The sequence below is a fragment of the Amia ocellicauda genome, chromosome 9 (assembly GCF_036373705.1).
Source record: "Amia ocellicauda isolate fAmiCal2 chromosome 9, fAmiCal2.hap1, whole genome shotgun sequence".
NCBI classification, from domain to species: domain Eukaryota; kingdom Metazoa; phylum Chordata; class Actinopteri; order Amiiformes; family Amiidae; genus Amia; species Amia ocellicauda.
In genome coordinates this window covers 24,407,853-24,433,263 of record NC_089858.1, presented here as the reverse complement: position 1 = coordinate 24,433,263, position 25,411 = coordinate 24,407,853, and the positions used below count along the sequence as shown (strand labels likewise).

Sequence of the window (25,411 nt, the reverse complement as noted above, 5' to 3'; positions counted from 1 at the left end):
AAAAAGTTAATAATAACAAAGGCTTAGAGCTACTGCAGGTTGAAAACTCGAGTGACGTTTTTTTTATTTTTTGTCTCTTTATCCTTCATTTTCTTTGTAACCAGTACTAGTCTGGTTTCTGTTTCTCCTGAGCCCAGAATACAAGTTCAGGAAATTATATTCATCATGCAGAGAGCTCTCCATTGAATGGGTAGAGAACTGACTGTGGTCACCTATGTTCTCTAAATTGATGTCCATTGCTTTAATTTCCCCATCTTGCAGTGCCGTTCTACTGCCTCACTGGGATGATTTGAGAGATAAAGCAGCCGTACCGGTGTCCCTGTGTTGGGCATGTGCTTCCTTTAGCTCGTCTTTGAGCTGCAGCAGCTCAGCCCGTAAAGCGGTGCTCTCGCTCTCTCTTTGTCGTCTCTCTCGTTTCAGCCTCTGGATGTCGGCCTCGAGGCCTCGTGCTAGCGTTGCCTGCCGCTCAGCCTCAGCTGCCTGCACCCTGATTGTCCCGTGGGCCTCCACCAAGTCTGCCTCAGACTTCCTCAACAGATTGTCTCTCTTCTGGATTGCCTAGAAGGTGACAGGTAGTAGAGAGAGAAAGGGATGAAGTGAAGACCACAGCCAGCAGCACCGTTTAAGAAATTTCTGATCTTCTTGCTGCTGTAACATACAGTTATACTGCCTGAAGGGGAGGCAACCATTAAGCCTTGGCCTCAAGCTGTGGATTTATTTTCTACTGTAACAATCCTGCCATAGGAATTTTTGTCTTGCTCTCCTCAATGCCTAATGATTTATTTAATTTTATAAATTGTTTATAGTTTATTTATTTTGTTGAGCTGGTTAACAAAGGAGATTTGTAATATTTAGTTGAATAATGTGTCGGTTGGGGCAATGTACCTGTTCTTTCTGAGCACACAGTCGCTGGGCCTCCTTCAGGTCCTCCTCCAGTTTGGACACGCAGTGCTCTAGCCTGTCCACCTCCGCCTCCCTCCTCTGGACCTCCGCAGCCACATCCCCCTGCAGCCGCCTCACTGTCTCCTCCAGCTTCAGCACCTCTACAGCCAGGAGAAAGACAGCAGTGAGGTCACCAACTCCGAGAGGTGGACACACAGACTCACTGAAAATCCTGTGTGGATTGCCGACACTGAGAGTAATGTTAGAATCATATGGGACCAGTAGAATATCCAGCCACACAGCCTGCGGTAGAGTCAGGCATCAGAGAGACCCTCTCACCTTGCAGGCTGTTAGCCCTCTGCTCTGTGAGCCGGTGCACCTCATCTGTCAGCTGGTGCAGCGCAGCCTGGCAGTTACTGAGCTGCTGGGAGCCCTGGTCACACTGCTGCACCGCACAGGACAGCTCCTGGGAAGACACGGGGACAGAACTGCTCATATGGCCCCAGGAATGACAGATGGTCCCCCTCAGGCACTGCGTTGGGGCAGTTTTCACATGTGCTTTTACACAGTATTAATCCTCCTATTTCCCCTACGTTTCTTTACTTCTGACACAAGCTGGGTTGACCGGATGGCACAGTGGTAATGTGTTAAAGATGGTATGCATGCTGCCATCTTGGAGGTTATGCAACAAGTCACAGCAGTCTCAGTTCATTAGACGAGGCTCTGAGTTAATATCTAGTGTCAAGAAAAAAGTAGCCTATAGGTGTCCCTCTCCATTATTGCCAGTTATGTGTCTTTCATAAGCACGAATGCATGTAAAATAATAAAAAAAACAATCTCACACTTCAAAGAAAAAACAACAACCATAAAGTTAATAAAAAGCACAATAAATGAGGCCCCCTACACCCCTCAAAGCAACACACACTTGCAACAGGAGTATTATCAGACAGCACCCCCCTCCCCATTGGAAACCATTAAAATAATGAGATGTCACTAGACAGCTGTTTCACAGCTACAACACTGACAACCGTCAAGACAAATCTATATTTCATGGCCACTTACAGATGTATAAATAGCCAAACGAGCTGCTCTAACCATCTATAAAAGAGCGCTAAAAGGTTGCGAAAACATGGCGGGCGGCAGCGTTGGCGAGGACTCCGGGTAATCAATCTGGGCTTTCCAGAGCTGCCGTTCCCCAGGCCGGCCGGCTGCGCTGATCTAGGCTGTAAATCACTGCACACAGCCCAGCCGCTCAGCTGGGACGCCAACACTTCAGCTGACACTTTCCCTTGTCGACATGCTGACAGATTGCTCTACTACACTCTATTAAAAACAAACGGGCACACGAGCGCTGACATAACAAACAATTAGTCAAGAAGGTGGTTAAGTCAGTTAACACTGTTTTTCTTGGTGCCTTTCGGGGCAACACAAACCGACTGGCACCCTGTGCAATAGAAAATAGATATGTCAACACAAACACACACACACAACCCAGCCAGTGCCAGTTTATTGTTAATTCACATTTCTTCATTTGGGGTTCCCATCTGTAAAATGCTTTATAAAAAAAAAAAAAAAAAAAAAAAGATCATATCCACTGTCCATTTGAGTGAGACCCACTAGAGCACTTCCCACAAATAGACCCTCCCTGTCAGTGACAGCCCAGGCTCTGGTTTGGAAGGCGGGCCCAGGGCATTGCGGGCCTGAGGGTGGTCAGTACCTGTTGGAGCTCCTGGATGTGTAAGAGTTGAGCATCATACTCCGAGTCCGAGTGCATGTGAGTGGCTTTGTATGCAGAGAAATCGGCCTGGATCGTCACTGCTCCCTCATCCTGCTCCTCCACCTGCAACACAGACACCATCAGCCAAAAACGTTCTCACCGGGCACCATGCGACCCAGCCACCATGCGACCCAGCCACAAATTAGTAACAGTCTTGTGTCTGTTTATGTCACACAATTCTGCACATTTGAGAAGGTGTTTATTATGTAAGACTGTGAGGATCTTTTTCAGTTTTCTATACAAGCCCTGCCAATTGGATTACCTTTTATTATTTTTCTAAACAAGACCAAACCTCCCTTTTAATCTGTTTTTTCTCCCGGACACGCTAACCCCCCTGGCATTCTAGATGAAACCATCGGCGAGTAATAGCAAAAAAAAAAAAAGTCCTTGACTCACAATAGTATAATATTAACAACTGTCAAAACTGCTTACTACACAGCTGTACGGATGTTAAAACAATGTGCGGTTTTATCAAACCCGATCGACAAACGGCTGACATGAATGAAGGAAAAAGCAAAATTATGACAGAACATATTAGGAAGGGAGACATTTTCATCTGGAACTGGATAGAGCAGATTCATAATTTCATTTTTCTCAAAGGGGCGGAGGTACAGGTACACTATACACAGACCCCCCCCCCCCGGCTCTCATCCTGCCGAGCTGCATTTATAGTGATTATTATTACAGCAGCATGCCGATTCTTTGATCGCAGGGCACATTATAGCTGCTCATGAGACCCATGCTGATCCTCTTGTGTAGTATCTTCTGACAACAAATAATTAAATGTATTCATACATTTTAAATATAAAGCAAATTAAAAATGCCTGATATGACTTCAAGCTATCAACTGCAGGTCTGTGCTCAGTCTGTGCTCCTGCTCTCTGACCAGCGTCTGTGACTCACTGGGTTTGTCTGAGGTTTGTGTTATGATTTGTGATGCTCACAGCGCTGGAGGAGCACACTCAAGTGAAGCAGAGACAAGACAATGAAACTGAACAGATTTCCTTTTCCTCCTACCTCACTGGGCCTTGAGCCTAATAGCAGTTGACTGGTATGTGTTTTGGTTTTGGAGAGAGAAATATGTCAAGCAACAACCTTTTTGTTTTTGATTTTTATATTTTTCTTGTCAGTTCCCTGCAAGGCCTTTTGTATCTGAGAAAAAAAACACTCTAATCAAAACTGTGGTGGTTATTTGTCTGAAAGTTTTCATTTTAGTTAGTGTATTGTTGTGTGCCACTGGAACGTCTATGCTGTCGGACCACATGACCCGCCTCGCCACCTCAAATTAGATATTTAGACAAGTCTATGTCGAAATCTGGCATTGGATGCATTTGAAGAGAGAGGGAGGATGTCAAATCAGACATGAGTGGACATTGCCATCGCAGAGGCACAATAACCACCAATTTAAATATAATCTAGTCCAATTTTTCCACCTCTCCCTCTATCTTTCAAGATCAAAAAAAAAGGGAGACAAGATGGGCCTTGCAGTAATAACTATTGAGAGGGTAGTCTAGCATCATAACTGCTCTGGTAACAAATAACCATTTTAAAAATACGGAGAGAGAAAAAAAAACAGAGCGAGTGTTGTGTGCAGCCCCCTGGCTGGGCTCTCAGAGCCGGCAGTGTGGAGATCAATACTGCTCGTTTGCGACTGAGTGCCTCAGTGTCGCTAATGGAGGTCCGCTCCTGTTGCTGGGTGCGCGAGAGGAGCCTGCCGGTGATGGGAAGTGAGTCAGCGAGCCGCTGAATTGGGGGGGGGGGGGCCTGGGGGCAGATGAGCGGAATGGCACTTCACTCCACGTCTCACTGGCATCGGTGACTGCATCGCTGGACCGGTCATGCTCGGCCTGTGAATCCTTTCTTCCACTTCATAATTAGTCAATTATTTCAGCCTGGGATTTTTCCCTGTCTTTTGGACAAAACACAGTTTTTTTCTGTAGACTCTGACTCACTCACACACAGGCTTAGGACCCTGAGCTGTACCCAACAAGTCATGCATCGACCATCCATGTCAGGAACCAGTATTGGTTAACTTTCAGGCTTTTCTCTCTGAGATTTCAACCTCCTTGGTCTCCTCACCATCTCTCACTCAAACAACTAGGCTGAAGAGACCACATTGTTAAACACTGCAACTTGGAGAAACACAGTAGGCTTGACAACCCCCTGATTGTCCTTTAATGTACAGGAATTGAAGATTAATCCCATTTCCTATAACCAATAATCACATGACTAGGACGTCAACATAGTCAAACCTGTGCCGCTGGAGCAGAACTGTCTTTGGAGTTCTTTACATGGGTAATTATACAGGCATGACAACACAATGAAGAATTGAGCTCTAATAGTGGTTCTGTGAGCACAGGGGTAGCAGTGACCTCTCTCTTTTATGCTCCTATCTGTTGTATGTGCAGTTAAACAGCGTCTCCCTCACTCTACGTGGCTTACCTGTGCATGCAGCGCTGTGGTCTTGTCTCTCAGTGAGCCGATGACCAGTTCACACTCCTGGCCGTGTTTGCGGCTTCTCTCCAGCTCTGCCTGGGTGCTCCTCAGCTGCTGACTCAGGTCGCTGATGGCCTCGTCTCCAGTCTCCAGCTGGGCACGATGCGACTCCAGGTCAGTGCGCAGCACCACGGCCTTGGCCCGCAGCCTCACGATCTCGTCCTCACGCTCTGATACCTGCACAGAGAGCAGGACTGTGAACCCTGAGCCCACTGTTTGATCTGTGCAAATTGTGCAAAAGTACACTGTGAAAGTAACTATTATTCAATTTCTTGAAAGCAAAAGAACTCCTGGTTGAAGGACTTATACCTTTTCTTTCCTGTTTCCATGTTTTTTATGTACACTACATTATTTGAGAGTATTATTGGTCTCTCTGTGGCACAATGTCACATGTTTATGAAGCAAGTTAATTAGTCTGACATCTACAAAACAACAATGCGAGAGATAAGCAAAATGGGAAGCTTCCCTATTTACATGGTTTTGCATGATATTGAATGAGTAAGTGGGTATATTAACACACATGGAAAACAACAGGTAAATTTCAGTATTGAGCAGCTATTGGGAAGAATCCAAGGAAGATGAAGCTGGAGAGAGACCTGTGTTTTGGCCTCTTTCAGGTCCTCCTCTCTGGACTGAAGTGTGCTCTCCAGCTCCGTCACTTTGCCCAGGCAGGTCTGGTACTTCTGCTTGTACACATCCAGAGAGTCTGACAGGGCCTGGCAACGCCCCTCTCTAGCCACCACCCTTGCCTCCGCCTCCTGGAGGTCTGACCGCAGCCGAGCCACCTCAGAGTCCAGAGCACGCTGACGCGCCTCATACTGACACACCTGCAACAACAACAACACACACTGACACACCGGCAGATCTGCGTAGAAATGGTGGTTCTCCATTGCATTGCTGGATACAAGTTCCAAAGATGGAATAAATTCTCTGACTGGGGTAAAATGTTGGGGAACAGAGTTTAATTACTTTCACAGATGCATTGCTTACGAAACATTTGACTACAGGAATGGGAAGCGGAGGGTTGTGCAGGAGAGGGGCTAACGAATGCAGATAGACGGGGTGGTAGTGCTCACCTCCTCCCCCAGCTCTCGCTGCAGCCCCTGTGCCAGCTCCAGGTCCGAGCCGAGTCTCTCCACGGTGGCGCGATAGTGCTGCATCCGACCCCGTGTTTCCTGCAGCTCCCTGTGACAGGCCTCCTGCTCCCTGCGCAGCCCCTCCGCCTCCCCCTGGCAGCGCTCCGCCTGCTCCCTCAGTTCCCCCTGGCAACGCTGCAACTCCACGCGCAGCTTCTGCAGCGCCCCCTCTTGACTGGCACTCTGCAACACAACCAGGGAACTGACAACGGCAGCAAAGTACGAACAGAGCACTGACATTCAACAGGCACTGAGCAGGCGTCCTAGACTTCACAGTCTCTCTGAAGGCCATCTGACAGTTTCAGCACTGTTAAGGAGATAAAGTTTAGACACCCGTTTAAGAATAAAACATTTAGAATGCTCTGTTTTCATATTATTGAAGAGAAAATCATTTTTGGATCAAGGAACATGTCACATATCACATATCAGGACACCCATTTTTCCAAAATAATTGTCACTTTATTTTTATTTGACTAACATAACAATGTTATTAACTTTTTATCCCACTTTCTCTCTCATAGCCTGCAAATGTCCCACCTTGTCTGCCTTACTGGGGTGTTTTTTTGGCATTTCATTTGACTGAACTATATCAGTGGCTTAAATAGTGGCTGCACTGTTACCCAGGCAAGTGTGCGCTGCGCAGGTTGAGGGAAATTACTGTGAACCCTTGACTGATTTGGACGGTATCCAGCCTGTGCTTTCTCAATGATTATAAGCTTATATACACAAACAGAGGAAAAAAAAGAAACCGTAAAAAAAGGATACAACCCAGACATCTGTGAGGAATAATACAAAAAAATGTAGATAGAGGGGAGGGGGGGGAATTCTCCCTGTTCAAGAGGAGTCATGGAGGGAAAAAAAAAAGAGTCTAATCCATATTAAACCAGTGTGCTGCATGGCTGCATAAATTACTGCATCAATCAGCGATAAGCTGCAGTATAATTTTCTAACTCCTTATTTCTCTCACAACCTCATCACACAGAAACACCCCATGGCTATTTCTGATGAGATTCTGGGATGTAGAAAGAGAGAGAGCGAGAGGGAACGAGAACGCGCTGTTTACAGAGCAGCTCTCTCTCTCTCTCTCTCCTTCTCTGCCACTCTGATTAATTTCCAAGTAGATCGCTTGGCCAGCAATATTATTAGCATAAAATTTCCATGGAACAGGCCCTGCAATGAAACCCTTTCATCAAGGCTCTTGTCAAACATGAAATTTCAAATCTCATTTTGTTTCTAATATCATTTTCATACGGGGGGAGGGGGGGTTGGGAAAATAGAGAGGGGAAGGGGGGTATGGAAGATAAACGCAGTCATCAATCAAAATTAAAAGAACTTTCTGACGGGAATGGGCAATGTTAACCGGAGTGAAACAACACCCTGCTCTTCAGAGACTGGCATTCGGTGCAAAATCACACAAACGCTGGACATTGTGTCTGATAATGAACAAGGTAATAACATTATCAGTCATAACTAGTACTGCTATTATTTACTACTACTGGTTATATTTAAAAAATTCAACTACCATCCTAAACAAACCTCTTACAAACGGTTAACAGTCATCACCAAGAAATACTAATAAACCCTGCCTGGTTAAAAAATGCACAGAGCCCCCATGAGGTGAGTCGTATTTAAAATGAAAAATAACGTCGGCGTTCACATTTTATAAGGACACAGAATAAATGTAATTTAATTAAAAAATATATATTCCAAAACAATTAAGGTAAACAAACAAGATTAAAATAAATGGAATGAGCTGTGCCTAGAGCAACATGCTCCTAATTAAATGATGCTAATTGGAATTCCATGGCAATATGCCTTTTGTTGATATTTGTCGTCTTGAACACACTGTTCATATTTTATATTGCTAGGAGGTGATGTGCATTTTTTTATAGTTGACATACAGATGCATTTAAAAATAAAACTGAGCAACGATTCAGTGTAAATATTTAGACATCACAATTAATTTGATTCAAGAAATGGAGAGGTTGCGTCTGGACATTTTGTTTTTTAATAAACACGTGAAATCTAAAAGATTGTTTAGCCTCAATTTTATATAAACAAATAAATACTTAAATAAATAAGTATACACACACAGACTTTTTTCCTTTGAGTGTGTAGGTTGTTCATTTTCAATCGATGCAGGTAAATGCCCTAACATCCCGTGGAAAAATATATTCCTCATTATATCTGACTTGGTTAGAAAAGTAAGTGCGTATCCTGTCATGGTCTTAACCCCCCCCCACCTCCCCCCCATCTTCACACAGATATGATTATGTCTGTAAGCAGGTGCTGTGTGGGTGGCAGTGGGAGCTGACCCCTGACCTCTGTGAACAGCCGCTCCCTGTCCTGCTGTAGCTGGGCTGCTCTCTGCTCCTGCTCTCTCATGGCGGCCTCTTGGTGGCTCAGGCTGTCCTGCAGACCGTTCACATCACTCTGCAGGGCTCTCACCTGCCCCGTCAGGCTCTGCACCTCAGACATCCGTGCCGCCAGCTGAAATACACCGCACACCGTTAAGCGTCCACAAAGTTGTAATATTTCAGTGTTGCCTATGGTACACCTACAGAGTTCAGAGTCCATTTTGCAAAAGCTTTGAACAAGACAAGTATGTTTGGTTTAAACCTTTCCTCCCTGTGGTACCTAGTGTGCTCAGGTCAGGCTTACAAAATAAATAAATAAAGAATTTAAATTTAAAGAAAATAAACACAAGACCGATCAACAAAGAACACACATCTTAAACAATGGTGTTGTGATACTCCTACTCGGTTCAGTTACCTCTTTCAATAAAGGACAATGCCAGGGACAGGTATGTGGAGAAGGGCATACATTCCTGTTGCCACCTTTACTAGTCAAACCTGCTCAGAAACTGCATGAGGGCTTTTGAGGACTTTACCTTTCAGACTCAAGTTATAGGCTTTGACCTTTCAGATCAATGTATCAGTACGTGTTTTTTCAGATAAGGCACATAAGGACACCGATTTCAATCTGGCAGACTGCTGTGTAATGCTGAAAAGGACAGGTTGATAGGAACACTAACAGTTCGACCCTTTCTATCACAGATTGCTGACTGCAAACTGACTTTGAAAAGAGCGTCAACATTTTAAGCCTGCTTGAGTTATATAAAAAAAGAACAATAAAAAACAAATCTACTGTGTTCTTCGCTGGGGAGAAAAAAAAAAACACCCTACAGCAGCGCAACATTGAGGAAGCTTTTCTTTGGAGGCTAAGAAGTATTTTTTCATTTATTAAAACCCCTCCTGGTTATTATGCCTCTGCTTCTCCAGGATCTAATAAATTCCCTAATTGATTTTTTTGTCAGCTGTACCCCAGTGTTTTGCTATTAAATAATTCTGCTCATATAAACAGTAATCAAGCCCATGAACCTGCTATGTTTTGAAATGACGCGTGGCATATTCACGGTTCGAGGTTTAGTGACATCCTTTAACACAAGCTGGGGGGACAGGGGCTACTGTTTCTGTTAATGAATATTACTGCTTACCTTAAAATAGAAATTGGAAGAATAAACAGAAACATTGGAGGCTCTCTGTACAATAAGTCTACAGCTATCACATATGCCTTGATAGCAAAAGAGTTGCAACCACAGCAACGGCCTGCATGGTATACTGAACCAATGAATCCGATTTGAATAACATTTGAAGATATCCTGTCTCTGCTCCTTCACACAAGTTGACATGGCAGTTGAGAAGCAGTCAATAATCTCTGGGAATTCTCTCTGTGTAAGCATTACGGCCTTACTATGAAAAACTAAAGCCCAATCCAGGCAATTAGCCTTCACTGAAACCAGAGGGAGGCAACACAAAGAAAGTAGAACTACGATAGGGAGACAAAAATGGGAAACAAAACAAAACAAAACCAAACAAACCAAACAAACAAAGAGTACGCCAGTCTAGTCTGTCTTCAGAAGAGGATGCTGTACACTGCTTACAAAGTGCTTTGTGATTCTCTATAATTTCTCTGTCTGGAGCCCTGCCTCCAACAACACAAATTCCCCACAGTATGGAGTTTTGTGAAGAATCAGGAAAAAAAAAAGCCTGATAAACTCATCGTGTTTTCCTTTTTCCCATCTCTCTCTCTCTTCACCCGTCCGTTCGTATTAAAATGACATCTCCCTGCGAGTCGAAGGAAACGCCACATAAAGCAATTACTAACAAGCCTGATGTGCCTTCCCTCTTCCCTTTGTGGGGGAATATGCCCTTCAGCAAAAATGAATTTTCCAATTGCAGTTAGTTCTGCCATGAATAAATAAACAAATGAATAATTGAGAGGCCAACATAAATAAATAACATCACAAACATTTCGCTGGCACTCATAAGTATTCTGCAGATAACCGTACGGCATGCTAATGATAGAAACAGCACATGTAGCAGGTTGAGATACATTATTCACCACTCCCTCCCCCCCCACCAAAAAAAAAACTTTCAACGAACTCAAGACATCCCTTCCTCACTGAAGTGACAGTGCTGTCCCATTTACTACCCCACAAAGACACTCTGCCAAACAAACAGCTGACCAGAACGAAATCTGACTTGTACATCAAAGATGCAACTGCTCTAGGTTCTGTGTTTTCCAGCCAAAAATCAAACATTGTGCATTAACTCCACAAAGAAAAGTTTTACATTTTCAAGTCATGCAACCAAGACACAAAAGAAACAGAATGAAAGCATTTGTTTGTAGTAATTCTGTTTTGCACTAAGCTCCCTGGTTCAGAGCCAGCTAGGCCTGTAAAATTGATCTAAACTAAAAGGTGTCAGAATGATGGTGAATCATTGTCACCTGGTTCTCTAGACAGCAAAAACAAAAGTTCAAGGTTAGAGATGGCTAGAAAATGCATGGTTTTGCTTGATTGTAATGCATTAGGTAGCATCGTAATACTTGTTAGATATCAGTAAGGCTCAATTAGAGAGAAGCCATGTCAAATCTTGTCCTCACCTCCCCTTGCTGAGCTCTTTGGTTCTCCTCGGCCTTCTTCAGGTCAGTGGTGAGTCTCAGAACTGTGTCATCCCGGCTGAACACCTGCATTCACACATTTATGGAATTTATTGAACTCACTTTGTGTGTTTGGTCAATTCGGCTCATGTATGCCTACATATAACATAACAAACTTTTTAGATTAAAGATACTTTGTTATGAAGCTGTATGAGTGGCAATATGCCTCTGTAGGTCACTGTTCTAGACTTTAAAATCTTACTACATACATTATACATTTTAAATTATTAACTACGTAATTATAATGACTAGTTAATTGCAATTGATAATAATAGATATTCCCACAGAATTTTACATCTAAATGTATATGAATACTCCCGAAAAGCTATGCATCTTGCATCTGATTAATTTGAAACAGTGGTATTATATCCTTAAGTTAACAAAATAAATAAAATAGTTGATTGTTCATTGTTTATGTCGGTGTGTATTTATTATTTTTTGGAATAATGCATATTATATGCAATAATGATTATTTCTTTGAGTAAAACTAGGTGATCTCATTTGCATTCCACTAGGAATGCAATGCTTTCATGATCAAATATAACTTCCTTTAAAATTTATTAAATTATAAAATTAGATTATCTGCCCCTAATCTTACTGGAATAAGCACTATCAGAAATCTGTATATATCCAGATAATTCAATATTAATTGATAATATAGGCTACAAATATGTTTAAAATCAGATACAAAAAATTAGTAAAGGTTAAATAGTACATATTTAAGATGGATAGGCACCCCCCCTTTCCTTTGCCTGTTTTGTTGGTTTTAGATATCAACCACATGCAGCACACTCTCGTTGCATGTTTTGTTATAATATACAGTATTTATATAATTTGCCATGGAGATTGAAGCTGTCAGATCATTTTAAGATGCCGTATTCTGTCAGAAACAGTGAAGCTTCTAGTCTCTATTGAACTCTATGGACACCACACCCTCAAGTTGTGCATTTGTATTCTGTATTCTAATCATCTAAATAACCACTGACCAGAGCAACCTCCCTGGAGACTCCTATATCGTCCACAGCTCTAACCACACTGCTGCCTTTTAGTACAGGAATAAGCATTTTCAGCTTTGTGACTCAGCAGAAATTGCAAGGAAGCATATTACAAACTTTAACATGAGTGCCAACCTTGCCTAGACGGACAACATTGTGAACTGGCATATGAAATGGAATATGTCCTCATTATTGAACATCTTTTCCTGTGTCTAACATTGATATGGTGTTTATTTTTTTCTCTGTGGAAGTGGGTCTGGTGCTGTGAAGGTTAAAGGTTAGAGGTTGGGTATGGTGTCAGCATTACCTCCTGTTGTGTGGCCTTGTGCCTCTCAGTGAGCAGCCCCAGCTCAGCGTGGAGTCTATGCAGCTCTGTGCGGAGCTCGGACACCTGAGAGGCCAGCCGGTCCTGCTGCTCTCCGGCCTCACACAGCTCCGTCTTCAGCCTCACCCCGCTCTCCTCCTCCCTCACCAGCTGACAACACACAGTAAATCTCTCACTCACTCACTTACTCCTCCGAGGATGAAGCAGCTGGGAGATCACAAAACTGAGGCCTGTTCATACCCAGAGGTTTAAATATTAAGTAGTGGGTCTCCGAGAAACATAAAACTATTACAAAGGTGCACCTGACATCCACTGAACAGCAACCTCGAGCACACAAAAGTGAACAATTAAAAAGAACAATTCCAGGCCATGTATTACAATATTTTATGGAAACCCTATGCTTAATATTTAAACCCTGGGGGTGTACATCCATGCTAAGCCAGCAGAAAACATACCACAAAATTGATTGCTGAACTGTAACTAGAGGAACCTGATGTAACTGGAAGAAAACTGGTCTGTATTTGTTTGTCTATCAATTCAATTGTAAACCACTACTATCGTATTTCATACAGCGTTAACGGAAAGACACCAGTTTCAGGTTTAAAAGCTCTGGAAGCCTTGGTTAAACTCGATAATGGAAGTTTAATGCGACCAGACAAGATCACACCAAACCAAAAACATGTATTTTCTTTACACCTAATCCACCAGCCTTTTAAAGTTAATGATCTCCATAGGTTATACAGTGGAACACGGTACCGACAGAAAATGCATCAGCACAATCAACTGAAGGAAATAGGTCGCAATGACTTCTCTGCTTTATATTCTAATCTATTCATTCTAAGTCTGTTTTTTTATATGTATTAACTTAATTCATGTATGATATGGGGGAACTAGTGTGGCAAGGCTGCTTGGTAGGTACCTGGTTGTAGCAGGTTGAATACTGCTGTTGCAGATGAGTCAGTTCTGCTTGCAGCTCTGCCACCTTGTTGTCTCTCTGGGTCATCTGCACAACAACAGGGATGAGAGTCTACTACATCTTACCGTGTGGGAAAAGCACAAAAGCCTGACAAAACATGAATACAACGTTGATCTTTGACTTTTACCCCCTCCCGATTTGGAATGTCATCATTCTGAATGAACTCAGGGTAGATATAGACAGTATACACAAGTCCTCCAAAACATACATTGTCAGGCCATCTGCTGTATCTCTCACTCTGATGGACTAATGCAGCTCACCAACAATAGCACTGTAACTTCATGGGCCACAGGGGGTGCTGTCGTATGGCAAGTCAAGGTAACCCTGCAAGCTCACTCAAACCTGGCACTGTTCAACCGATCACACACTGCCCCTTGGAGAGTCCTTGTTGCAGTGAGGTGTGAAATAGCTTAGATTCAAACCAGTGACGTCTAGTCTATTACCAGTTTAGCATCCCAGGAGCACAATAGTTGCATATCTGGTGGAAAAATGATAAATCTGCCATCTAAACAAATCCTGCAGGTTTGAGAACGGAGTTTGCCTGAGACTTTAGCAGGTGGCCCTGTGGATTGGGTGTTTTGTTACCTGCTCCTCTGCCTCTTTCCTGTATGCCCTGAGTTCCACAGTGATTTGCTGCAGTGCATCTTGGGAGGTATGCAGCTGCTGGCAGAGGATTTCGCGTTCGGTGATCTGTGCCTGCAGCCTCACTCTCAGAGTGGATGTCTCCACACCCAGGTCTGCTAGCCTCTCCTCCCGCTGGGACAGCTGAGAATGAGGAGGAGGACAAGCATTTTAAGAGTATTTTAAATCGACTTATGTACCTTGTATAAAGTGACTTCTTCAATATGTTTAGCAGTACTGCTCTTAATAGACTCTTAAATTTGCTTGTTAGCAGAGAATCAAAAAAGGAGACTAAAAGAAAACCATCTAGATGTTGTTTTCCTCCCACCCTCAATTACTAAAGTTAAAATGGTTAACCTTTCCACAACCTCTTTTATGTGCTATGCTTTAAATAGGTCTCAATTCAGACAATCAAAAGCAGATTTTTAGTTGTTATTTTTTTAGAAAAACGTCTAGAATCTGATGAGTGTGGAAATGGCTTGGTTTAGTGGGTTGCTCCATTCTCCATTTTCCGTTTAATGACAAATTGGATAATGTGGGCTACACCATTCAAGCAAGTTGTTATTCAGGTTTCACAAATTGTTGTGAATTACACATAATTACCCATGAAGTACATTTTCTCGTCCAGTTTTTGCAAGCATAATAGTCCTACTTTATTTAAAATATGATGAAACACCTTATTTACAACTCCATCTTGGAAATACCTTACTATGTGATTGCTTTGAGTAACTGCACAACAGGCACAAGAGCGGGAAACTGGGATGAGGAGGATAACAAAAACCAACAGCCTATAGAGTGAAATATATGGGAGTGCTGTAAGGGCCTGAGGCTGGGTTAGAGAATCTAGTAAGAGATTTCAGTGTGACAGACCAGCAGAAACACACAAAGTACCACAAATAAGGGAATACTTTACTGAAAAAGGGATGAAGAAATATGACAGAATACAACTAAGATCTCTAAGAGTGAAATAAAGTACTGTATCACAGTAGTAACATTTTGTGGATTGAAAACAAACCCAGCAGTGGCACTCCTCAGGGGGATCTGTTCAGAAGCTCACTGTGTCAACCACAAGATGCATGTAGGATGAAGTGCAGTGCACAGGGAGGTGTCCAACTTCTAACATGCATATAGGGCTGGTTTACCTAAAGCCCTTCAATGAATGCAGTTAATTTGGTTTCTAAGCAGAACATGTTAATTTAATGCAGCAGTCCAACATGCTTTTTACTTCCAAAGAGAAAAAGGGTCCCGATTGCAGTGGGATATTCAACGTAACTCAGTTAAACCCCAGTGACCTGGTCTGACAGAGCTCCACTGGGTCTCCTCCTCAGTGACGTGCTCCTGCTCAGCTCTTACCCTGGCCTGCAGCTCCCTCAGCCTGTCCTGGAGACTGCAGTTCTCAGCCTCCAGTCTTTTGGTCTTCTCCTCCTGCAGCTGGAGGCTCCTGAGGGCCACATCTTGAGAGCGCTGGGCTTCAGTCAGCTCCTCACGCAGCTCTCCCAATTCCTCGGCAGCCTGGCGGTGATGCTCCCTCCACTCCCAGTGCCTCTGGCTGCTGCTCTCCTGCCTCTCTCGGCCCACCATCTCCAGCTGCCTCTCCAGCTCCGCGGCGCGACCGGCGCTCAGTTCAGCCTGCCCCCCCGTTACAGAAGCACACAGTGAGCCCCACAACCTAGCAAAGCCACCCGTCACCCCACTGTTAAGCACATGCCCCCTCAAGTGTTAAATACGTCTTCTGTTGGCACCACCTCTAAGAAGAGATACAGAATTCTTTGTTTGCTACATCTGTGGTGTTCATGTATTTATTTGTTTTTAATAGGAAACTATCACTCCTTGGCTTTTATTCTGTACATTATACACTCTAATTATGTAGTACTGCCAGAACACTCAAAATGAGGTGTTGGCAGGCCATGCTTTTGAGGCCTTTTGGGAACCAGTAATTTATAGTTATCGCAAAGTACAGGAAGCCCATATTGTATTGAGCAACACTTTGACCAGGCACCACTTGTACAAGGTCACTTATTTCACAATTTGATATTTTTAGATACAGAATGCCCCTATGGACAATTTAAAATGTTCCTTTCAGTGAGAAAAGTACACGGCTGTTTCAAACTGCTTATTACTGCTCTGCGTGAGAAAGTCACTCTCCTCCCCTCTGTTCTCTCCAGTTATCTTTGCGCTGTCCTTCAGTGTCCTGTGGCCACACAGCTTTGTTCCCATCTTTGTAAAAATTCACTTCATGGGCACTTTTTAATTGGGTTTCAAACCAGACCATGGAAAGAAGCAACCCTCATTAAAGTTTTTAACAAGGCCATTACCAGCTGTGACTTCAGCCCTTCCTTGCTGGTGACTCTCACCTATGGTATATTACTGCTGCTTTTCAAAACTCTAGAAACACTACTCGGGCTGAATGGGGACCAGTTTCATGCTTCACACATTACACAGGCTATGTTAGTGCTTTGGAACAGTATTCCAGACATTTAATATATGCTATACACTCACCTAAAGGATTATTAGGAACACCATACTAATACTGTGTTTGACCCCCTTTCGCCTTCAGAACTGCCTTAATTCTACGTGGCATTGATTCAACAAGGTGCTGAAAGCATTCTTTAGAAATGTTGGCCCATATTGATAGGATAGCATCTTGCAGTTGATGGAGATTTGTGGGATGCACATCCAGGGCACGAAGCTCCCGTTCCACCACATCCCAAAGATGCTCTATTGGGTTGAGATCTGGTGACTGTGGGGGCCAGTTTAGTACAGTGAACTCATTGTCATGTTCAAGAAACCAATTTGAAATGATTGGACCTTTGTGACATGGTGCATTATCCTGCTGGAAGTAGCCATCAGAGGATGGGTACATGGTGGTCATAAAGGGATGGACATGGTCAGAAACAATGCTCAGGTAGGCCGTGGCATTTAAACGATGCCCAATTGGCACTAAGGGGCCTAAAGTGTGCCAAGAAAACATCCCCCACACCATTACACCACCACCACCAGCCTGCACAGTGGTAACAAGGCATGATGGATCCATGTTCTCATTCTGTTTACGCCAAATTCTGACTCTACCATCTGAATGTCTCAACAGAAATCGAGACTCATCAGACCAGGCAACATTTTTCCAGTCTTCAACTGTCCAATTTTGGTGAGCTTGTGCAAATTGTAGCCTCTTTTTCCTATTTGTAGTGGAGATGAGTGGTACCCGGTGGGGTCTTCTGCTGTTGTAGCCCATCCGCCTCAAGGTTGTACGTGTTGTGGCTTCACAAATGCTTTGCTGCATACCTCAGTTGTAACGAGTGGCTATTTCAGTCAAAGTTGCTCTTCTATCAGCTTGAATCAGTCGGCCCATTCTCCTCTGACCTCTAGCATCAACAAGGCATTTTCGCCCACAGGACTGCCGCATACTGGATGTTTTTCCCTTTTCACACCATTCTTTGTAAACCCTAGAAATGGTTGTGCGTGAAAATCCCAGTAACTGAGCAGATTGTGAAATACTCAGACCGGCCCGTCTGGCACCAACAACCATGCCACGCTCAAAATTGCTTAAATCACCTTTCTTTCCCATTCAGACATTCAGTTTGGAGCTCAGGAGATTGTCTTGACCAGGACCACACCCCTAAATGCATTGAAGCAACTGCCATGTGATTGGTTGGTTAGATAATTGCATTAATGAGAAATTGAACAGATGTTCCTAATAATCCTTTAGGTGAGTGTATATCTGAAAAGGATTATGTATTGCATTCCATTAGCTCTCAAAGCTTACATAACTGTCTGTCACATTTTACAAATCAGCTTTAACAATAATGATAGTTAAATCCACAAGAGCGACATATCAAGACCTTGTGCTCCACAGCTGTGATCCTGGCCTTTAGTTGTTCATGTGTCCTCTTCAGCCCCTCCGTCTCTTCCTCTCTACGGTGTATCTGAGGAAGAGAGACAGTCAATAGCAGATCAGTTATGACCAGTGTTGCTTAATCAGAAAAGGAGGCTCAGTTTTGTGATTATTGATTATTACCATTATTGTGGTAGTAAATGTACAAGCTTTCATCATAAATGCGTTTCAATGTTGTCCAGAATACTACTTTACTGATCAGTCACGGTTCCATTCTAAAAAAAAATCAACAACTTACTACATAGCAGATGACCTCGTTAGGTAATAGAGTGGACATTAATTACTGATCACGGCATCAGTACACTATCCAATTTGGTGGATCGATACCCGCTTTAAATAATCAGTCAATAGTACCTAGAAAAGTAGTCTACATTACGATCTGTGGATTTATAAATAAGACTGAAATTGTACATTTTAGATAGTACTATTTAAGCAATTTCTTTAAATGTATATTGAATTCGACTACTGAAGGACATTGCTGGAGGAGAATTAGAAATTGTGGATTTTGTTTCACTGTTTAGTGGCGATGGGAAATGGCTGGGGATTGCAGTTAGATTTTACTATTATTATTACATCAATGCTTACTTCATACAGATATCTAGTTACAGTGTCTAGATACTATAAGAAGCTGCCTGAAGAGGATGAGGGCCTTGTATTCATCATGACAAGGGTGGCAACACTGTACTGTACCGTGTTATAAAATCCTTCTGATTATCAAACCAAAGAATTGCAACAGCTAAAATAGAAGATCAGTGGAGATCAGAGTTATAAAAGGCACTTTTTTATTTCCTCTGGTGATAATCTTGGTTTGAAAGCAGCAATTTTTCAATTAGTTGGCAAATACTGCAAGGTCATCTATGTCAAGGCACTGCAACCTACAGATCTCCCAGTCTACTGTAACGCTGCCCTCAGCTCCTGCCAAACGCTTCATTGTCTAACTGAATCAGCTGGAGATCAACGGGGTGGTGAAGTGAGCGGTGTGATCAAAGTGCTGCCATGGCCGGGACTGGATGGCATTGAGGTGGATGATGGCAGTCCAGGGTCTCTCTCACTGACCTCCCTCTGCAGGGCCCCGTTCTCTCTCTCCAGCTGGGCCTGCGCATGTTCCACCTCCCCCCGCAGCTCGGCGCACAGCTCTTCTAGCCTCCGCTTCTCCTCCTGCAGCTCCAGCACAGCCCTCTCTTGCTGCACACACTGGAAACACAGCAGGGTGAGCCCTGGAGCGTCTCAGAGGTGTGTGATATTAAATGTGTCAACAGATACCTTTGCATAATGCATATCACACTTTAGAAACGATCCATTAGCACATCATAGTACAAAACTCATTAAATGAGCTCACACTCAAGCAGATGCAATATTAATTTCTTTTGAAATTGGAGGCAGACAAGAGTTTGGCAGAAACGCATTTATTTTTTTCCACTCTCTCTCTGTGCACTGTAGTCAGTATTATGTTTTAGACTTAATCATGTTTGCCTTTAACTGTCTCCATCTCCAGTCTTCAACTCTAGCCTCTAAGACCCTGTGGACTTCCCTCTCAGTCCCTCATCTTTATGATGTCTTGGCTACAGCCATGTGAGTCTTCTCCCAGATGGAGTGGTCTCAGTCCCACCTTTTTTCTTCCAAGGTGCTGGCATACTCAGACACTGATTTATATTTTAATATCTGTAATTTCCACACTAGCGAGGTTTTCCAAATGTCATTTTCCAATTTATGTCAAACCGCACAGCAATTTCTCTTAATATAGCTTACAAAACCACCGATTCAGGAGCAGATATGCAATTCAGATTGAGTGTTTTACAGGCATCGTACACACATGTGAGAGTGTTCGTCTTTATGAGTGTGTATTACATTTTTGATACACAATTTTCCATCAGTATCAAAGCATTAAAAAAAGAAGGCTTATGAAAAAGCCAGTGTAAAAAAAAAAGTAACTCTCATAACTACAACTGTAATAATAAAATTAATCCTTTCAAATATGCCCCTTACCTCTAGTGAACAGTACGTCCATGTGGAAACTGAACAGATGATTATGGTACTAGAGTCTCTACTGGGTTTTTATTTTAATTCTGTAATTAATTAAAAGGGGACTTACATCTTTATCAGGAAGCAAACTTGTAAAAATGAGATGTAGGCAAATTCGTAACTCTCATGTCCAATATTCATGTACATTGTTGTCAAACACACCCTCTGGGTGGCGCTATGTAGCTCCTCCTTGGCATGGGTTAGCTGGCTGCCCAGGGCAGTGGTCTCTCTCTCCCGCTCCTTCTCTTGTCCCTGCACCTCCTCCCAGGCCATCTGCAACCTGTGCAGCTCGGTGCTCTTCTGCAGCAGCTGGACAGGAAATAGAAGAGGTTTAGAAAAGGTGATGTTCAGCCTGCAAGGGCCTGCCTCAGCTCAGCCTGTTTAATGGCTCTCACTTCTGCTTCACAAGTAAAAATGACGTTTTGCATGACAGGGAGCAATTCCTTAACCCAAATGAGTTCACCCGAGTTTAATAGACACACGTACACAGAGCGGGGATTCAGAGACCAGTGCTTTGATTGTGCATCAAGTTTCAGCGGCACCGAGAGCTTAAATCAGAACAGGTGTGCCATCGTGGCAATAAGTTAATCTTTCTCAGGGTAGTCTTCCTGGATCTGTGTTGGACAATAAAACAAGATGCGTGAAGAGTCCTCTCCCCAGTAGAGATGAGTAACAGATTGCTCATCTACGACCATTAAATCATCCAGCACACAGCCAAGAAGAAGGCTGCCTTTTAATCACCAGGGCCAGATTCAAGTGCTTTTAATGATAATAGCAAACTTTTTAATGAGGAGGGCAGTCTGGACCGTGTGGCAGGAGCCCCAGGGCTGTGGGTGCTGCGGAGCAGCCAGTGGAGTGATGCTATGCCCCATTCGGCTGCCAGCCCTGAGTTTCCTGCCGCCAGGCTGCTATCGACTAGCATCGAGCGGCAGGCCGCCAGCGCGTGTTTCTTCCCATCGAAAAAGGGTAAAAATAACAGGAACAAGTTGTCGGAAATGAAATTTCAATTCATCCAGTCCCTTTATACACTTCTGCGGGAACTCACAGTGGAGAGGGGGATCAATAGTGTTTAGACAGCAGAGCAGATTTTCTAAGCGCTGGATCAATAGGAAAGAGAGAGAAAAAAAATACCCTGGCTTTTCTTTAGGTGTTGTAGTAAATACGAACAAATCAGTGGCCTTAGGCTAAATGGATTGACCAGCTGTTTCCGAGTTCTGTGCTGTAAATAAAGATCTATTCTGAATGCTTTGGCTGAGGCCCAAGGGGGAGAGTCATGGAAGACTACCACTGCATGAGCCAGGCCGAGGCCCAGACACCTGCCCTGAGCACAGAAAGGACAGCACAGGACAGGACAGGGGCCACATCTGGATTCTCACTTCTACAACACTGCACCTCCACAGCACGCCGTCACAACAACGTTCTTTTGACACACCTTGACATGAGCCTCTTAGTCAAACAGCAGATTGAAGGCATGAGAAGCTGCTGTTAATGTGAACACTGCCTTTAATAATTTAACTATTGGAAAGAAACAAAGTGTTCAGCACCTCCGTTTGTTTTAACACTGATTAACATACAAAACAAACACCTGGCTTCCAAGTCTTGATACAAATTAATCTGGGCCTACACTAAATCATGTATTTGAGCGAGACCTCTGGATGATTTTGCTCTCATAAGAATTGTTTTCCTAACCTGCAGGGGTTTCTATATGGTGGACCTGATATCCACAATGTAATGCAAAAGCTCCTGCCTTATGAAAACAATATAAAAAAAACTACCATTATATTGCCAAACTGCCAAATACTGTTCAAAATATTGTTGTTTTTATTTACATTGGCTCCAGAAACACTGACTGGCTGGCTATATCTCTCTGAGATGAGTGCAATGACAGGGACTATATTAATGTTAGATCCATTCTGCTTGATCAACCTGAAAATAAAAAATACCAAAAGAATGACGCTTTAATACAGACGAATCAGAGTCAAAAGTTTGAGTAGCATCCATTACAAAGAGAAAATTTGGAGGGATTGCCCCCATTCTGCCACTCCATCATTGAACAGAACAATGACACTTATAAAAAGGTCTATGGACTGAACTGATACTCTTAAAGCACATTTGAGTAACAGTTTGACAGCGGGATCGATTCATTTTGAATTGACGGTTTGTTGTTTTGGATTGCTGAATTCATCTGGTCTGCTTATAATAATTATCATAATAATACATAATTTGAATACTAAACAAAATTATAATATTGTCGAAATACACAATGGCATAGATCATGCTCTCACTATAAATTTTGCTCTTCAGTCATTATGACAAAAAGAGAATCGGAATCATGGTTTTGCATCGAGCCCTCTTGCCTGTATACTCCAGTGATGGCCTTTGGATGAGGTATAACTGATTAATTCTGTAGCAGAAAGGTGACCCCAGATATGATAAGTGCAGCTGATGAGGCTTTTTAATGCTGGTTTAGGCTCTGAGACTGTCTGCATTTGAGTTATGCTTGAATGTGCTGGAAACCACGTTACCTTAATGATGCTATTTTTCACTCCCAAATTCTATCAGGGCTGTATATTTTAAGAGAAATTGAGAATGGAAATAAAGCCATTTCATTCTAATATCCTCCTCAGCCAGTCTTTGGGTCCTGTGTTGTTTTAAAGCAAGTGTCAAATCAAGTCTTTTTTTTTTCTTACCTTCTTCAATAAAGACAGTATAAATGGCAATGCTGTATGCACAAACCAACATTAAATATTTAAAGCAGACCAAGTTATTTCTGGGCTCCATGAGCCCCTACTTATTTTCTGTAATAGGATTGTTTTAAATATTAAAACTGTAGTTCTATACAAATGGCAAACTGCAATATGAAAGCGGCTTTTTTTCCCTCATTGCTGATCAAAACCCATTTTCACAGGCGGGGAATTAAACAAGACATCTAATCATTAACCCCATTTCTTTTAAGCCTTCACACATCAGGGAGCTGTTTTTTCTAGCTATTTTGTCTTCTGTTTATCCTTAAAATGTCAAAAGTGAGACTCGTCACACTGCATAAAAACAACCGGCTGGTGAGCAGATTTGCAGCTGTGAAGATTATTATTTTCTCTCTTTAACTGTTTGATGGAGAGCGTTAACAGGAGGTGTTTGTGTGGTTAGTATTCCCCCCTTGTCGCGACTAAGAATGTTTAAATATTCATTCCGTATATAGGTGCTTTTAAATTGCTATCAAAATAAAACCATACTCTTTGCATAATAAAATCCATTACCTTTTGAAATGTCCTTTTTTCAACTTTCAAAACCCTGACTTGATTAAAGATATTATTTATCAGCTTCTACTGTGAGTTAGTAGGCAGTGCAACAGTAGTGCTTCAGGGCTAGAGGAAGCTGGTGTCCAAATATAACCCCCCCACATAAATATGATTTTATATATATATAAGTGGTTGCAGTGGTTTCTCAGTCAAGCAGTTGAAAAGGCCCGGTTTAAGGACTGGTGAAGAATGGCTAATTTTTCATGGGGGTCCCTAGAGCAGCTAGTCACTGTAACACACATCCAAAAGTATAGCCTCCGTTCATGAACTCCAGTCACCAACAGAACATTCTGTGAGGCTGGAAGGGTGAGCGTGCTTTGTTTGGATAGGTGAACTACGAACACAGAACTTCTCTTTAACTATAACTAATGCTTTTAATACAAGTTCCATGCTCAGCAGAATAACTGATTAATAAACTCTGTAAAACTACAGTTCAGCCCCCTCAGAACTGTGTGCATAGTGCATTAGATAAACATGAACAAAATACTTATTAGAGTGCATTTGTATTCCGGGGTCGGGAAATTTGACGTATGTGGGGTTTCTTAAGGAGAGAAAAGGGCTACTGAATGTCTGTTCTTCCGCGCTTGGACAGCAGTTTCTAATGTGAATTGCAGGGCACTCCCGTATGCAGAAGCCTCAGGCTGTTCTCTAAGTGGTCTTTACTTTGAAAACACAGGTGTCCTCGTGGGATTATGAAAAAACTACTATTGGAACAAACCCGATGCAATGGTCTGAATTATATATACATACATCATCAGTCCATGTCAGACTTTGATTCATGATGTAAGACTTGTAAAAACCACAGTGGTATTAGTTTTAATAATGCAGACAGGGGTTAGTCGGTTACTCTTTTTTGACAAATATGGGCAAATCAATTAATTGCGGTGACATTCCCCATAGCACCCGTATCAATTCAGCAGGAAGCTTGCATTCTCTTTTTTTTTTTGTTGTTGTTTATTTTTCTGCTCCATGATGTAACCAGGAAGGAAAATCATTTCTGATTCCGAATATACAAGAGTCTGTCCCTGTCCCGTTTATAACACAACCACCTGAAGTCTGATATGGCTGATTTGTAGACCGTACACATAGGTAGAAAGTATTGAGAGATGCAATTTAATATATTTCATAATACTGATTATTGGGTTCCTTGCTGAAGAAAATTATGCACTAGATAATCATATTGTTGGTAACTCAGAATTAGTCCTATTGTGTAAAGCACAGGTATGATGTCAGCAGGTGAGAGCTGTGACATCATTCATGATGTTGAAGTAACAAGAGACACTTCTTACACTCATTCATGTGTAAACTCATGTTACAGATTCAGAGTGTATATTTTCAGACCGGTGTTCTAACACTACAGATGTGTTTTAATACAAGGCAGACCACAATATTTTAAGATTGTTACTAATAGCCCGGTATTACAAAAAATAAAAGATAGGTCTCAGCGAGTTATACACACATTTAATTAAAAAATAAATAAATAAATAAATAAATACAATAGATCAAACTCCGGGGCAGAACTCATTAAGCATAATGATAGTAAATGCAGAGAAAAATACAACGACTTCATGAAGCAAGCCCGTCGAATGGCAAAGCAACGTGCCGACAGTAATTTCTGATATTGGTTTTTCCTTTCGGATCAATGAAGCAATTAGTATGTATTGAGGCAAGTAAGAGCTTACTAAATGTGTGCCGTGTTATCTGTCGCCACTTCCCCTGCACACCTTTAAGAAATAACCATCAAGTCAAATACTATCAATAAAGAAAGAAACTCAAGGCAAGACACAGGAGTAAAAACCTCTATAACAGGGGTTAGGAGTCAAGCTGGATCTGTTAAGAGAAAGAAGGTCGTTACTCTGTATCCCGGCTCAAAACTTCAGATGATAGCCCTGCTCTTTGTCGGGTATTATTGCTTAAATAAAACAGCAGGCCCTTAAGTGTCTGCAAGGGCCTGTTCTTGACAAATAAAGGACAGAATAAGGACCA

At 42.5% G+C, this 25,411-nt stretch overlaps 1 protein-coding gene across 1 annotated transcript in view; it reads right to left on the bottom strand.

Annotated features, from left to right (window-relative positions):
• The window catches only part of pmfbp1 (polyamine modulated factor 1 binding protein 1), a 149,379-nt gene that overhangs the window by 18,752 nt on the left and 105,216 nt on the right, over window positions 1-25,411 (bottom strand). Inside the window, exons 16-31 of the mRNA XM_066713796.1 lie at window positions 20,289-20,435; window positions 19,161-19,298; window positions 18,052-18,135; window positions 15,566-15,841; window positions 14,177-14,356; window positions 13,535-13,618; window positions 12,598-12,765; window positions 11,239-11,322; window positions 8,614-8,781; window positions 6,232-6,474; window positions 5,752-5,982; window positions 5,102-5,332; window positions 2,600-2,722; window positions 1,222-1,348; window positions 886-1,043; window positions 312-558 (exon numbers count right to left, since the gene is read on the bottom strand). Coding sequence (XP_066569893.1) covers window positions 312-558; window positions 886-1,043; window positions 1,222-1,348; window positions 2,600-2,722; window positions 5,102-5,332; window positions 5,752-5,982; window positions 6,232-6,474; window positions 8,614-8,781; window positions 11,239-11,322; window positions 12,598-12,765; window positions 13,535-13,618; window positions 14,177-14,356; window positions 15,566-15,841; window positions 18,052-18,135; window positions 19,161-19,298; window positions 20,289-20,435 — 2,689 coding nt within the window. The remainder of the gene's footprint in view (window positions 1-311; window positions 559-885; window positions 1,044-1,221; window positions 1,349-2,599; window positions 2,723-5,101; window positions 5,333-5,751; window positions 5,983-6,231; window positions 6,475-8,613; window positions 8,782-11,238; window positions 11,323-12,597; window positions 12,766-13,534; window positions 13,619-14,176; window positions 14,357-15,565; window positions 15,842-18,051; window positions 18,136-19,160; window positions 19,299-20,288; window positions 20,436-25,411) is intronic.